Here is a 12,582-nt window from a genome sequence, read left to right on the forward strand (position 1 = left end):
AAGTCTAGAATGAGTATAAATTTTTAAGTCATAAAATGTAATAATACGTTTGAAATTTGATTTTGAGACATTTTAAATTTTGGTAACAATTTATGGAAAACATGTCTTGATTACTTTAATGTCCTTATTACAGCAATAAGAAACTACGAGCAAAAAAATTCATCCAAAAAGACAAAGAATAAACAAGTGACATTTAGCAACAAGTGGTCAAGATGTAGGTAATCAAAATATTGAAAATGGCCATTGCTCTGTTTTTATATTTTTAAGTAATCAAAGTATACAGCACCTTCCCAACACTTTTATTCTCAATGATCGGCATCAGTGAATCTAATTCCACATCTTCCTTTTTCTTCTTGGTCACCATCTTCAATATTTTATCACATTGACTATCTGTATATATCATGTTGAATAGTAATCTCCATATCAACACGTAAAATTATACCCGCTATGCATATCATTATGACGACGCCCCTGATAATAATCCATATTCAATCTTATCTGCAATATCCACTAGTCTTGAGGTGAGCGGAGCAACAGTCCTAAATATTGGGGGCTATTATACCATATTTACGGAGCATTGATCATCCACTTTGAATATGACAATGGCATCATCCCTCGGATACGGGTTCAGTCTGGCCGGCTCAAACTAAACAAAAGATTTACGAGTGATCCCGTAAGCACAAACGTTCCGAGCCCAATAAATTGATGCTGGCAGAAGGAAAAAAGCCCTACCAGATCTGAGGGAAACCATTGTCCTAGAAACCCAGGGACCCAATGCCCTCGAAACGCATTCCCTGGAGTAAGTCCAGTTAAACCGTGAAGTGAATGGGAGGTGACCAGGCTTGTAATTGCTTGGCAAGGCCAGGCCTATGTAGTACCAGCCAGGTGCGTACAAGGAAAAGAGTAGGTGAGTTGTCTAATTCTAACTGAAGAGTACTTCTGTACATAACACGGATTCTTGTAGATGAAGAGGTACATAACTTGGAGTTCATTTTTACCGACTGAAACCCTTTCCGCTAACCTAAACATGGGAGGGCCAAATTTTTTCTTTTTCTTTTTTTTTTTTCTCTCCCCTAAATGGGTTTAATATATCTTAACATATATGACCTTAAAATATATCACAAAATATAATTATCTGATACGTATGTTTCATCTGATGGGAAAAAATATAATATGGGTGGGTATAATTGATAAAGCCTACTTTAAGACTTTGATTTTCATCGATTATTTGTATTCAAATGTTGTTATATATAGAGTTAAGTATCTGCTTCAATTTTATATGGAAAAAAAAAAAAAAAATTCAGCGGTGTCCAAGTGAAACCTGTAGGGTCGTTTGATATGTAGGATAGAATTGGATTATAATTTAGGCTAGGATTTAGACAGAATAGAATATGAGAAAAATTAATCTAGTTTAGCATTTGGTATCATTTGCAACTGGATTTTTTTGTTTTAATAATTACTAAAAAAATTAATATATTTTACCATATAATGTATTGATTCTTTAATTAAACAAAATGATTTAAATTTGGCCATTAAATGATCTTTAATATCAAAACTAATGTGTCAAACAATATTAGATCAATTGACACATCATTCATATCTATATTTGAAATATCGTGGGTTCGAAACATCAGAAGATGGAAGGGGGAATTATTGTAAATTATAATAATAAAAAATCAAAATTAATGTAAAGATTTCCTTTTTTTAGCCCATCATGTCATCCTGATGAGAGTTTAATCATTAAATTAAATAAGTCATTTATCTAATAATTTGATATTAGGATTAATATGTCAAATGGGGTTTATTCAATTAATATGTCATTTATATCTGCACTTAAAAAACTTATGAATTTAAAACATTGGCAGAGGTGGCGTGGGGGTGGGGGTGGGTGTGGGTGTGGGGAGTGAAGGGGATTATTGTAAATGATAATAAAAAAATCAAAATTAATGTTAGATTTCTTTTTTTAACCCATGAGACTGTCCTAATGTGAGCTTAACTTTTAAATTAGATCATTAATTTATCTAATAATTTTTAAATGTTAATTTGATTAACTTATTATATTATTAAATATTAATTATTAAACTTGTATATACTTAGGCATCAAATTTTTTTTTCCATATAATATAATTATTATATTGCTAAGAAAAAATAAAGAAGAAGAAGATGATGATGATGAAAACAATTCACGCATTTATGCAGCGGAGAGAGAAAGAAACAAAAATAAACAAGAGGGAAAAAAAAATTGAAAGAAGAGAAAAAAAAAAAAAACAAATCTAAAGGAGAAAAAATAAATAATAAGAGTCAGAGGAAAAAAATAAAGATAGAAACAATTAAGAAATAAAAGAAGATGAGAAAAAAAAAAAAGAAATGAAGAGAAAAATGAAAGATAAGGGGGGGAAGCCTAAAACTAAAATCTGATGCAAAAATAAATAAATTAATTAATAAAGGAAGATAAAAAGATTGAAAATGAAAGGAATAAAAATATAATAATAATACTATATATATATATATTATACCTAATTAATTCATATCCGTAACATAATTATATTGTAAATGACAAGTATTTACCATTAAAAAAATTACCAACTTATCTAAGAAAAATTTTTCTTTTAAAATTTCTTACTCCAACTTTGAAACTTTTTTATTTTTACTAATTTAAATTTATATTAATTCATGTCCGTAAAATAATTATGTTGTAAATGACAAGTATTTATGTTAAATATTATTTTATTTAATTAGTTTTGGCTATTCATTAGTTTGCATTTGTTTGTTTTAGATTTTTTTTTTATTAGTTTACTTTTTTAATTTGATTCTTCTTTTGCTTTTAATATTTTATTTTGTTGGAATATATCCCATTTTGCTAGCTAAATACACTTTGTAACAATGTTATTAGTATTTCTATAATCAATAAGGAAATAGAAACCATCTAAAAATAAATTTTCTTTTAAGATTATTCAAAATTATCTTAAAACTCAAATAACTGAAAAAAAAAAAATTGTATTACCATCCTATTAACTGCTATTGAGTAACTTCTTCTTCTTCTTCTTCTTCTTCTTCTTCTTTTTTCCTCTCTCTCTCTCTCTCTCTCTCTCTCTCTCTCTCTTAAAGTGCAAGCAAGTGCTTGAGACCATTAAATGGTCGCCCATGGTACACTTTTCTGGCTCCGTCCCCTGTCTGTGATCCTTCAATCCAGCATACCAAACATGCAATGGTCTTGTGCAAAGAGGATAGGAATTGTCAAGAACACCATTGGTGATTGCAATTGCTAAATTCCTATACTCTTTGCACAATAACAACAATATGTCATTGGCAATTGCTGTAGGGTTGCCATCCACTTTCCCATGCATGCACCATCATATTATACAAGCACACACTCCCCGAAGCCGGCCAAGCTGTAAAAAGAGACAGTTGAGATTGGATCAAATTATCTAGCAAGGTAGCTTACGAGCTGGCAATGGATGCTGCATTGTACAATGCTGCACTTGATGGATTAAGCTACCACAATCTGTGTGGTATATTGAAAAATGATAATGTGGACAAGAACATCATATCCCGCGGCTAAGACAACACTACCCCTCATGTAGCAGCTGAATCTGGGAAGCTAAGGCAATTTGAAGAAGATGATTATCTGCAGCTGCGTTTTTCTTTTCGAGCAAAACAGGGAAACTTACAAATCATGTTCAGGATATTATATGTGCAAAATACTCGTTATTATGTAAAAGGGGCAGCTTGCAAATTTCCTAAGAAACTCTCTCATTAAATGGGAATTTCATTTTCTCTTTTTGTAGGAGGCCCAGTATCTAACTTAACCACAAGTTGTTCATCGACGAAATGAAAAGAAAACAGCAAATTGTAGAAAATGAAAGTGGGATGGAATAGCTGACTATGAGGTAAACCCAATTTGAACTCGAATAGCTCTAAGGTAGTTGAATATATAAAACTGATATATACGTATATATATAAATATGTTAGAAATTGAGGGGGAAAATATTTTGGAAATTGCTTGATATTTAGGGGAATTGCAATTTTAGAGGGACGAACACAATTCACAATTTTCATTGTCCATGATTTACTGGCTTTTTTCCTGTCCACTGTCTCCGTTCTCATCCAATTTAGTTCACCGGCATTTGGAAAATTATTTACCCGTTATTTCACGATGAATGTGAAAACCAGTTTAACAAGTGCGTTGCTTGTCTTTATGTTGCGTGCTTTTGAGCAAGGTATGAAGGCGGTACTCTCCTCTGGACAAGCACATAATTTTTTTAATATTCCATTCATGGCCACCGTCACGGTAACCTCAATGTTGGTTAAATTTCCAATGTGCTTTTTGTAGTGAAAGGAAACATGTACTAAAAATTGATATTGTTGTACGAAAATTGTGAAGAAAACATGAAGGGGCGAGAGGGGTTAAAAATTGTGAAGAAAACATGAAGGAGGCAGAGGGATTGTTGAAATTAAGATGTTATTGTTACTAAAATTGATTTGGTTTCTTTATATATTTCTTTCCTGACGTTATTTGGATGATTTGGAACATGTGATAGCTTCATATCGAGCACCATATGATCCTATTGTTTATTTCATAGAGTTATAGTATGTGTAATCTAAGATTTGGAAAACTTATATTCATTAGGACCATGGTCAAGATGTATGTAGTCAAAAGATAACAATTGTCATCCTCTGTTTTTAATAAACATAGCAACTTTTACAAATTGCCATCCTCTGTTTTTTGAAAACACTGTTTTTTGAAAACAGAGCTAACTTTCCCTAATAGTGGGAATCTGCTTAGAAATAAACAGAGCGCTTGTCTCCAATGAAGATAAATATTTACCGAAGATGAACTAGCTGAGAGAGAAAACTAGCTATTATCGACCGAAGAATGAGTGGTGCGACTCCATGTCATCTTCATTGCACGTAGCATTTCCTTCAGACATGCCATCCACACAAATGAGGATCACATCAAACCAAATTCAATTGAATCTTGATTTCCCCATGTTTCAACCAAATGAACCAACTCACACACATCTAAGCATCATCACCAACCAAAATGGCAACTGTTGTTAGAAGAGATAAGTGTATGTAAAACAGCGCAAGGCGATAAGAAGCAGCACCTTCAAAAGTTTTGTTAGCTAAGTGTAATATTTAGAATATTCTGTAAGTTTTGGCTTTGTATCATGTATATATATAAATATTGTAAACAATCAAGACTCTAGAGCATCAATACAAGTGTGGAGTATTCATTCCATACAATATTACTCTTCGTTCCCTCTCTTATGCATTTACTCAAATATGAATTTCAACATCTTTGGTTTTTTTTTATTAATAAATTTTAATTCCCTTTTTAGAAAACTTCATTTCTTCTTTAATTTTCTTTCCTCTCAGTCTTTTTCTCTTATCTTTTTTTCTAATTTTTTTTCACAAGGTCTTAATCAGAGTTGCTACGAAATTGTAACGATTTTTTTTCCCCAAACTAGGTACAAAAGTGCTTTTAAAACAAAAAAAAAAAAAAAAAAAAAACATTATTAATTGATTAAAATCAAATTTAAGGTGGTACATTATATCATTAAACTAATAGTGGAGTTTATTGGCAGTACTTAACTGTGAAGCCTTACTTCGGTTGGAAATGAGAACAAAACACTCCTTATAAGTAGGTGTGGATACTTTTCCCTTGCGAGGCCTTTTAAAACCTTGAAGGCTGGGTTGTAAGAGGATTTCCTAGGCCCAAATAGGACAATATAGCATGCGGGTGATCTAGGCTATTACAGTTGGTATCAGAGCCAGTATCCGAATTGGTGTGCCAGTGAAGACGCTTGGCCCCAAGGGGGGAGGATTGTGAAGTCCCACATCGGTTGGAAATGAGAACAAAACACTCCTTATAAGTAGGTGTGGATACCTTTCCCTTACGAGGCTTTTTAAAATCTTGAGGGCTGGGTTGTAAGAGGATTCCCCAGGCCCAAAGAGGATAATATCGCATGCGTGTGGTCTGGGCTGTTACACTTAGATTGTGAAATCCCACATCAGTTGGAAAGTAGAACGAAACACTTCTTATAAGTGGGTGTGGATACTTTTCCCTTACGAGGCTTTTTAAAACCTTGAAGGCTAGGTTGTAAGAAGATTCCTCAGGCCTAAAGAGGATAAATCGCATGCAGGTGGTCTGGACTGTTACAATTGGTATTAGAGCCAGTACCCGAATCGGTGTGCCAACGAGGATGCTGGGCTCCAAGGGGGGTGGATTGTGAAGTCCCACATTGGTTGGAAAGGGGAACAAAACACTCCTTATAAGTGGGTGTGAATACTTTTCCCTTGCGAGGCCTTTTAAAACCTTGAGGGTTGGATTGTAAGAGGATTTCTCAGGCCCAAAGAGGATAATATCGCATGCGGGTAGTCTGGGTTGTTACATTAACAATATTCGGCACAGCTAATACAATAGATAGGGAGTTCCAACATTGATATGCAATTTGAATTTAAACATAATGTTTCAACTCCAGAATCCAAAATGACTTCTCACACTGTCACAAGGCACAAATATTTTAGCTATTTCGTATAACTTGACCGATGCTAGATGAGAAAAATAACCAAAGATGTAGAAGCAAAGAAGGACGATGAAATCACGTATATAAATTCCGTCCTTGAAGGAGTTGTGGTTTTCTGTTCTAGGGATGACTGCCTCTATACCTTGGTCAAAAGCATAAACCATCGCGCCAAGTGAGATCACTGTAAATAATCCTGTCCAACGAATTTCGGAATAAAGTGACTGTGGATATTTCTCCATTTAGCGTGAGAAGAAAGTGGTGCAACAAGGACACAGTAGATGCAAAAAAAGCGATTTTACAATAAATTACAAAGTTTTTGAATTCTCTACTTTTGCGGAGAACTCATAGCCCCTAGTTGTTGTAACCACCGGGCATTGCGAAAGATGCCGCAAAAGTGGCAGTAGCTATGATTATTGCTACTAGTAAATCGATGGAGGAATCCTTCATCATATTTTCAAATCCTCTTCCAATTTTATACGGCTTCTTCTTGTCCGATGATACCATTACCATCTTTTCAAGATGTTTCCAGCTGGCTTCTTCGTTTTCTTCAACTTGTATTTCATCTTTTTTCTTTTCCTTTCTCTCTGCTTCATTATTTTGCTGTTTACAACCCTCTTCGGCTTCTTCAATTTGTATTTCATCTTTTTTCTTTTCCTTACTCTCTGCTTTATTTGTTTTTCTTCTATCCATCTTCTATTTAGAACGTGGCACTAAAACAATTTCTACCTCCAATCTCACCATCATCTGCAACTGCACCACGTGGATGTATGTAATCCATTACTTTTTTCGATTATATCAATCAGCTTCAAGATATTTATTAATGCAAACACACATGACTTTGGATGCATGAAATTAACCAGTACTATAATTGGTTTCAGAAAGGAAGATCAGCACATAGACAAAAAGTACTACAACACTAACACACACACACACACACACATAGATACAATATGATCAAATAATGCAGGTTAAATACATACATAAAACACCTTAACTATGTATTGACATTATAAATAACAACCCTAAATCATAATATTTCTTCTATAAAAAAGGAACAAAGAAAAAAAAAACTTTAAAATTACATGAATATTAGTATTTCTTTTTAAAAATAAAGAATTATAAATCAAAGGATCGAGTTGCTCCATATAAATATAGTCAAAACCAATATATATATATATACGAAATTTATTATTTGACCACTTCTATATTTATTCTTTTCAATTTCTTAATCTCATACCTAATAAATATTTTCTTTTTGAAGTTAATGCTTGGCTAATTATGTATTATGTATACCATCAAATATTCTCTATTGTACATCTTGGTCATATTATATCATATATGCATATTAATTAGATGATGTAAGCCATGCATTCATATATTTTGAAGGTGTGCCAGAAAACTTACAATTTCAGTATCCTGTAGCTCCTTGTTTGATAGGATCATGTCAACAAATGTCTTTTTGTTCTTGTTTGTAGCTTCTTTGTCAATTCTTGAGTCATTTGTAAGAATTCTTAAAATATGGAAATCTCCCACAGCAGAGGCTACATGCAAAGATTTATTTCCTTTATTATCTTTCAGGTTTATAAGATCCTTAAATGCCATGGCCTGTTCTAGGAAAAATTTCACCGCAATTTCCTCTCTACTTTCCACCGCAATATGAAGAGCTGTCCTACCGTTTTTATCCAACTCACAAACTTCTGGACAACTTTCCATCAGCACTCTAAGGACAGCATCATGTCCTTTCTTTGCTGCAATGTGAAGGGCAGACATACCTTCTTTGTTCCTAGAGAAAGGAAGGCTCTTACTACCTTTGTTCGAAAATCGTTGAACAAGCACCTCGTCGCCAAAATGTGCGGCATAGTGAAGAGGAGTCCATCCAAAATCATCAGCTTGTTCTAATGTCGAAGCCTGAAGTTTTACCAGAACCTGAAGCCCAAAATCTACATAGGAATCGACAAATTGTAGATTTTTTTTTTTTTTTTAGGGCTAATTAGTTAAGGAAAGTATATATTTATATATATATATTCAACTGCACTTCACTACCCATCTAACTTACATAGTTTTAATTGAAGGGAGGCTAAATGTTCAATTGAGATCTTCAATTTTTATTTTTGTTTGCAACAGCTAGAGAACTAAAAAATTGTATGCATGCTTAAACTAAAAAAAAAAAAAAAAAAGAACAAAAAACTATTTGTCATTATTAATTATTATTAAAAAATTATTAAATAGTAATTTATATTATTACTATTTAAGGATTCATTTTTAAAATTTTATTATGAAGAATAATATAAGTAAATATTTCAATTAAATTTACCACATAAATTAATAGTCGTCATTAATCGTGACAAATAACAAAATTCTTAAATTAAATATCCAAAAACTTGTGTACGTTTCACCTAAAACCTTCTAGCTTGCTCATCTAAATGAAATCTTAGACCACAAAAAATACCCTATTAATAATATACGTTTATTATTTGTTAAGAGATCCCTAACCCATAGGCTTGGGGCGCTGCCTTTGACAAACCTATCCATCAGTAAAATACCCTAATTATTGAACTCTAACATAATGGCATGATGAATTTTGATAAGTTGTCAACATATTTCCCACCTAATTATGTTGAAAACATTTTAATATGATAAATGTTAAGAGTTGTCATTTATCGAACTAAATTTTTTATTTTTAAATCATTATTTCAAATGACACTTTGATAATCAATATGATAGTGACCTTATATTAGAGCATATTCCTAATAGAACATAATTAAGAATAATATTAATATTGTAGTTTAGTACGACACTAATGCGAGCTTTTTTCATGATATTAATATTGTAGTTTAGTACGACACTGATGCAAGCTTTTTTCATAATATTAATATTATAGTTTAGTAGACACTGATGCAAGCTTATATCAACAAAAAGAAGAAAAATTGAAAGTTTTGAGGAGGAGGATTTCACTTAGAACTAGCTGAACCTAAGACACCGAGATATATTCATAATTGTTCTTACCACCATTTTAACCCTACAAATACAATTAATAAATTCATAAATATACATTAACTCAAAATTTAGAAGCTTTTGGACTCTATTAACCTTACATATAAACATGAGAAATATTCTAGGTGAGGGCAAATAAGGAAAGTTATTAATTCTTTTTACCCAAATAATAAAATTAATTAAGGCAAACCATATATATATATATATATATATCAATCAGTCTTTCATTATGACATTTTAATATTTTTTTTATCAGAACTTTACTTATTAATCTGTAGATCTTCAACGGTGAAAACTTGAAGATGTATTTGAGTTTTTATATAATTAAATAAAATATTAAAATTCTAAAATGATAAAATAAACTCTATCCGAATTCATATAAATTCTGAATATATTTTTAAATTTTAACTTTTAAAAATATTAAATGGCTTATAAATGAAATACTAATAAAAAAATCAATAAAAATATCCTAATAAAAGACTAAATAATATATATATATATATATAGGAATGTAAACGGGGTGGGATGAAGTTAGTTTTTTAAACCCTATCCCTATCCCTGGGATGTTTTCCTCGCCCTATCCCAATGGTTTTCTCCCGTCTTTTGGAGGCGGATGGGGAAGAGGATTTACCAATGGAGGTAGGACAGCCTCATTCCCCATACTACCATCCTTTTTTTTTTGTGATTGGCAAGAATTTCCCTAGCCTAATCCATTTGTGATATAATTTTTGTGTTTGTTTTTTGAAAAATTTATATACAAATAATTTTCTTTGTAAATAAAGTGTTTAAAATGAAGTAAAAATACAATAAAATATATCATCGTCAAAATACATAATTACAATAAAATACATATTTAAAAATATAATGCAATAATTCAATACTTCAAATACATAAATATAAAATTTATAAAAGTACACACATGATAAAGTTATACATTTATATTCATTCATTTAATAATTTGATAAATTAAAAATATATAAACAAATAAATAAATATATAGACGAGTTGGGTTCAGGATGGGGCATAAAATTTTATCTCAATCGCCTCGCTATTTCGACTTACCAAGAAAAAACCACCTCTTTAGAAGCGGTGTATTACACTTTTCAAATTTTGTGGGACAAATTGCCATATATATATATATATATATATATTACAACATGGATATCCTCACGCAGTTTGATTATGTATATATATATATATATATGAAATTCAATTTTTTTAGAAGCTTGATATTCTCAATTTATATAAAATAAGGGTTTTCATTGGGACAACCAAGTGGACATTTTAAAAGGCTTACAGTCTACAGTACAAATTCACACAAAAGCCGATGCTCTAAGATCCGCACCCTAAAAATGCTTGCGTGTATATGTGTGTGTATATAAACAAAGGGATGCAACTAAATGTTTTAGCAATGGAAGAGAACGATAAATGTAACTAGAATTTATGTCTTGAAAGGACGCTTTTACCTGTCTTTTCGATGTCAAGTCTACGTGAGCCAAAAAGTCTATGTAGCATGGTTCTTGCCAGTATATAATCGATCAAAATCTTAAAACATCATAGGTTATCACACTCTTCCCAATTTAAAGGTACAGGACCTATAAGGAATATTGGAAAAGGACAGAATATTTAGTCTAAATGAGATCTGAACTTTTTTTATTTTTACTTCTAAAATAAGGAGGAATGAAAATTTTGTTCAGATGGAACATTTGTTCAGCAATAAAACTAAAATATATTTTCTAATTAAAAAGAGTGAATATGGGAAAGTACGAAAGATTAAAAGAAAAGAAATTAATGTCATAGGGGATCAATTAGTTAGTGATGATATACTAATGTCTTTTGGAGCGAATGGCGGCTACGTGCAAGACGTTCATGCCGTTCCTTCCTTGATAAGAGCAGTTTGGAGCATTGTCTAGGACATGCAGGGCAACTTGGTGAAAGCATCCATCCACCGCCATGAAAAAATAAGAGTCTCCTTCGCCGTTTACTAGGGACGCCAAATTGGGATCTTCTTCAATTAGTAACTCGACAACCCTCAAGTGATTATGGCGAACAGCTTCATGGAGAGCTGTATCTTTCTCATTATTCTCCATGGTCAATAGCCTCTTATTTTGCTCAACATCTGTCTTTTTTGACATTTCCACTAGGATTCTTACAATTTCCAGATGCCCTAACTTTGCTGCAACGTGAAGTGGAGTGTTTCCTTCACTGTTTTGCTCGTAAAGAAAACGCAGCAGATAAGCATCTTCTTCAAGTTGCCTTAGCTTCCCAAATTTGTCTGCTATATGAAGAATAGTGTTGTCTTGGCTACGCGATCTAATGTTATGCACATTACCAAACAGATTGTGGTCGCTTAGTCCACCAATTGCAGCATTATACAATTCACCATCCATCGCAAGCTACTTTACTAGATATTTTCGATCCAATCTCAACTTATCCCTTTCTCCCTCTCTATATGTATTTATATATATATATATATATATATATATTTATATATACATCGCTTTAACCATGATTATGTAAAAGAATAGCTAGAGTTGATCATTTGAATGGTTAAAATATTGCGCCATGTAAGTTTGGGATTTTAAATCTAGAAAAATCTAATTGAAGCATTTGGCTTTGCAGGTGTAATAGATTGGCAATATCTTACCTAATCCATAATCATAATATAAATATTCAAATTTAATTAATACGGATTGGATTAATAATGGATCAATTCAGTTATATTTATTATATTAACAAAATGTAATGGATGAAATATGCGAATGACTTGTCTTGCCTATTAAGAGAGATATTTTAATAATTATATTATAGGTAGAAAATAAATTTATGTGCTCCCCCTCTATCATAAACGTATGGGGAGACGCATTGGGACAGGTTCATTTTTGTATCAACTCCTACGTTTTCCTACTTTTCTACTTCTTTTTTGACTTTTCCTACCTCGAAAACTTCTATTTATTTTTGCTGTGTGCTCCGCGTAAGCATTAGAAATTTTCTCCACGTGGGGAGACGCACTGGGACAGATGCATTTTCGTGGAAGAATGATGTTTGTTATCGGTAA

General features: G+C 32.0%; 3 protein-coding genes across 3 annotated transcripts in view; 1 reads left to right on the forward strand and 2 right to left on the reverse strand.

Moving 5' to 3' along the window:
- Nucleotides 1-12,582, reverse strand: part of LOC107412847 (nascent polypeptide-associated complex subunit alpha-like protein 1) — a 444,693-nt gene that overhangs the window by 107,734 nt on the left and 324,377 nt on the right. The window lies entirely within an intron of this gene.
- LOC107412808 (uncharacterized) overlaps nt 1-12,582 on the forward strand; it is a 123,489-nt gene that overhangs the window by 4,233 nt on the left and 106,674 nt on the right. The gene's annotated exons all lie outside the window — the stretch shown is intronic.
- Nucleotides 7,902-11,914, reverse strand: LOC107412835 (uncharacterized). The gene is made up of 2 exons (XM_048469983.1): nt 11,381-11,914; nt 7,902-8,456 (listed from the first exon to the last, which is right to left on the reverse strand). The coding sequence occupies exons 1-2, from the start codon at nt 11,912-11,914 to the stop codon at nt 7,902-7,904; spliced, it is 1,089 nt and encodes a 362-aa protein (XP_048325940.1).

Source organism: Ziziphus jujuba, chromosome 8 (assembly GCF_031755915.1).
Source record: "Ziziphus jujuba cultivar Dongzao chromosome 8, ASM3175591v1".
Lineage (NCBI taxonomy): Eukaryota > Viridiplantae > Streptophyta > Magnoliopsida > Rosales > Rhamnaceae > Ziziphus > Ziziphus jujuba.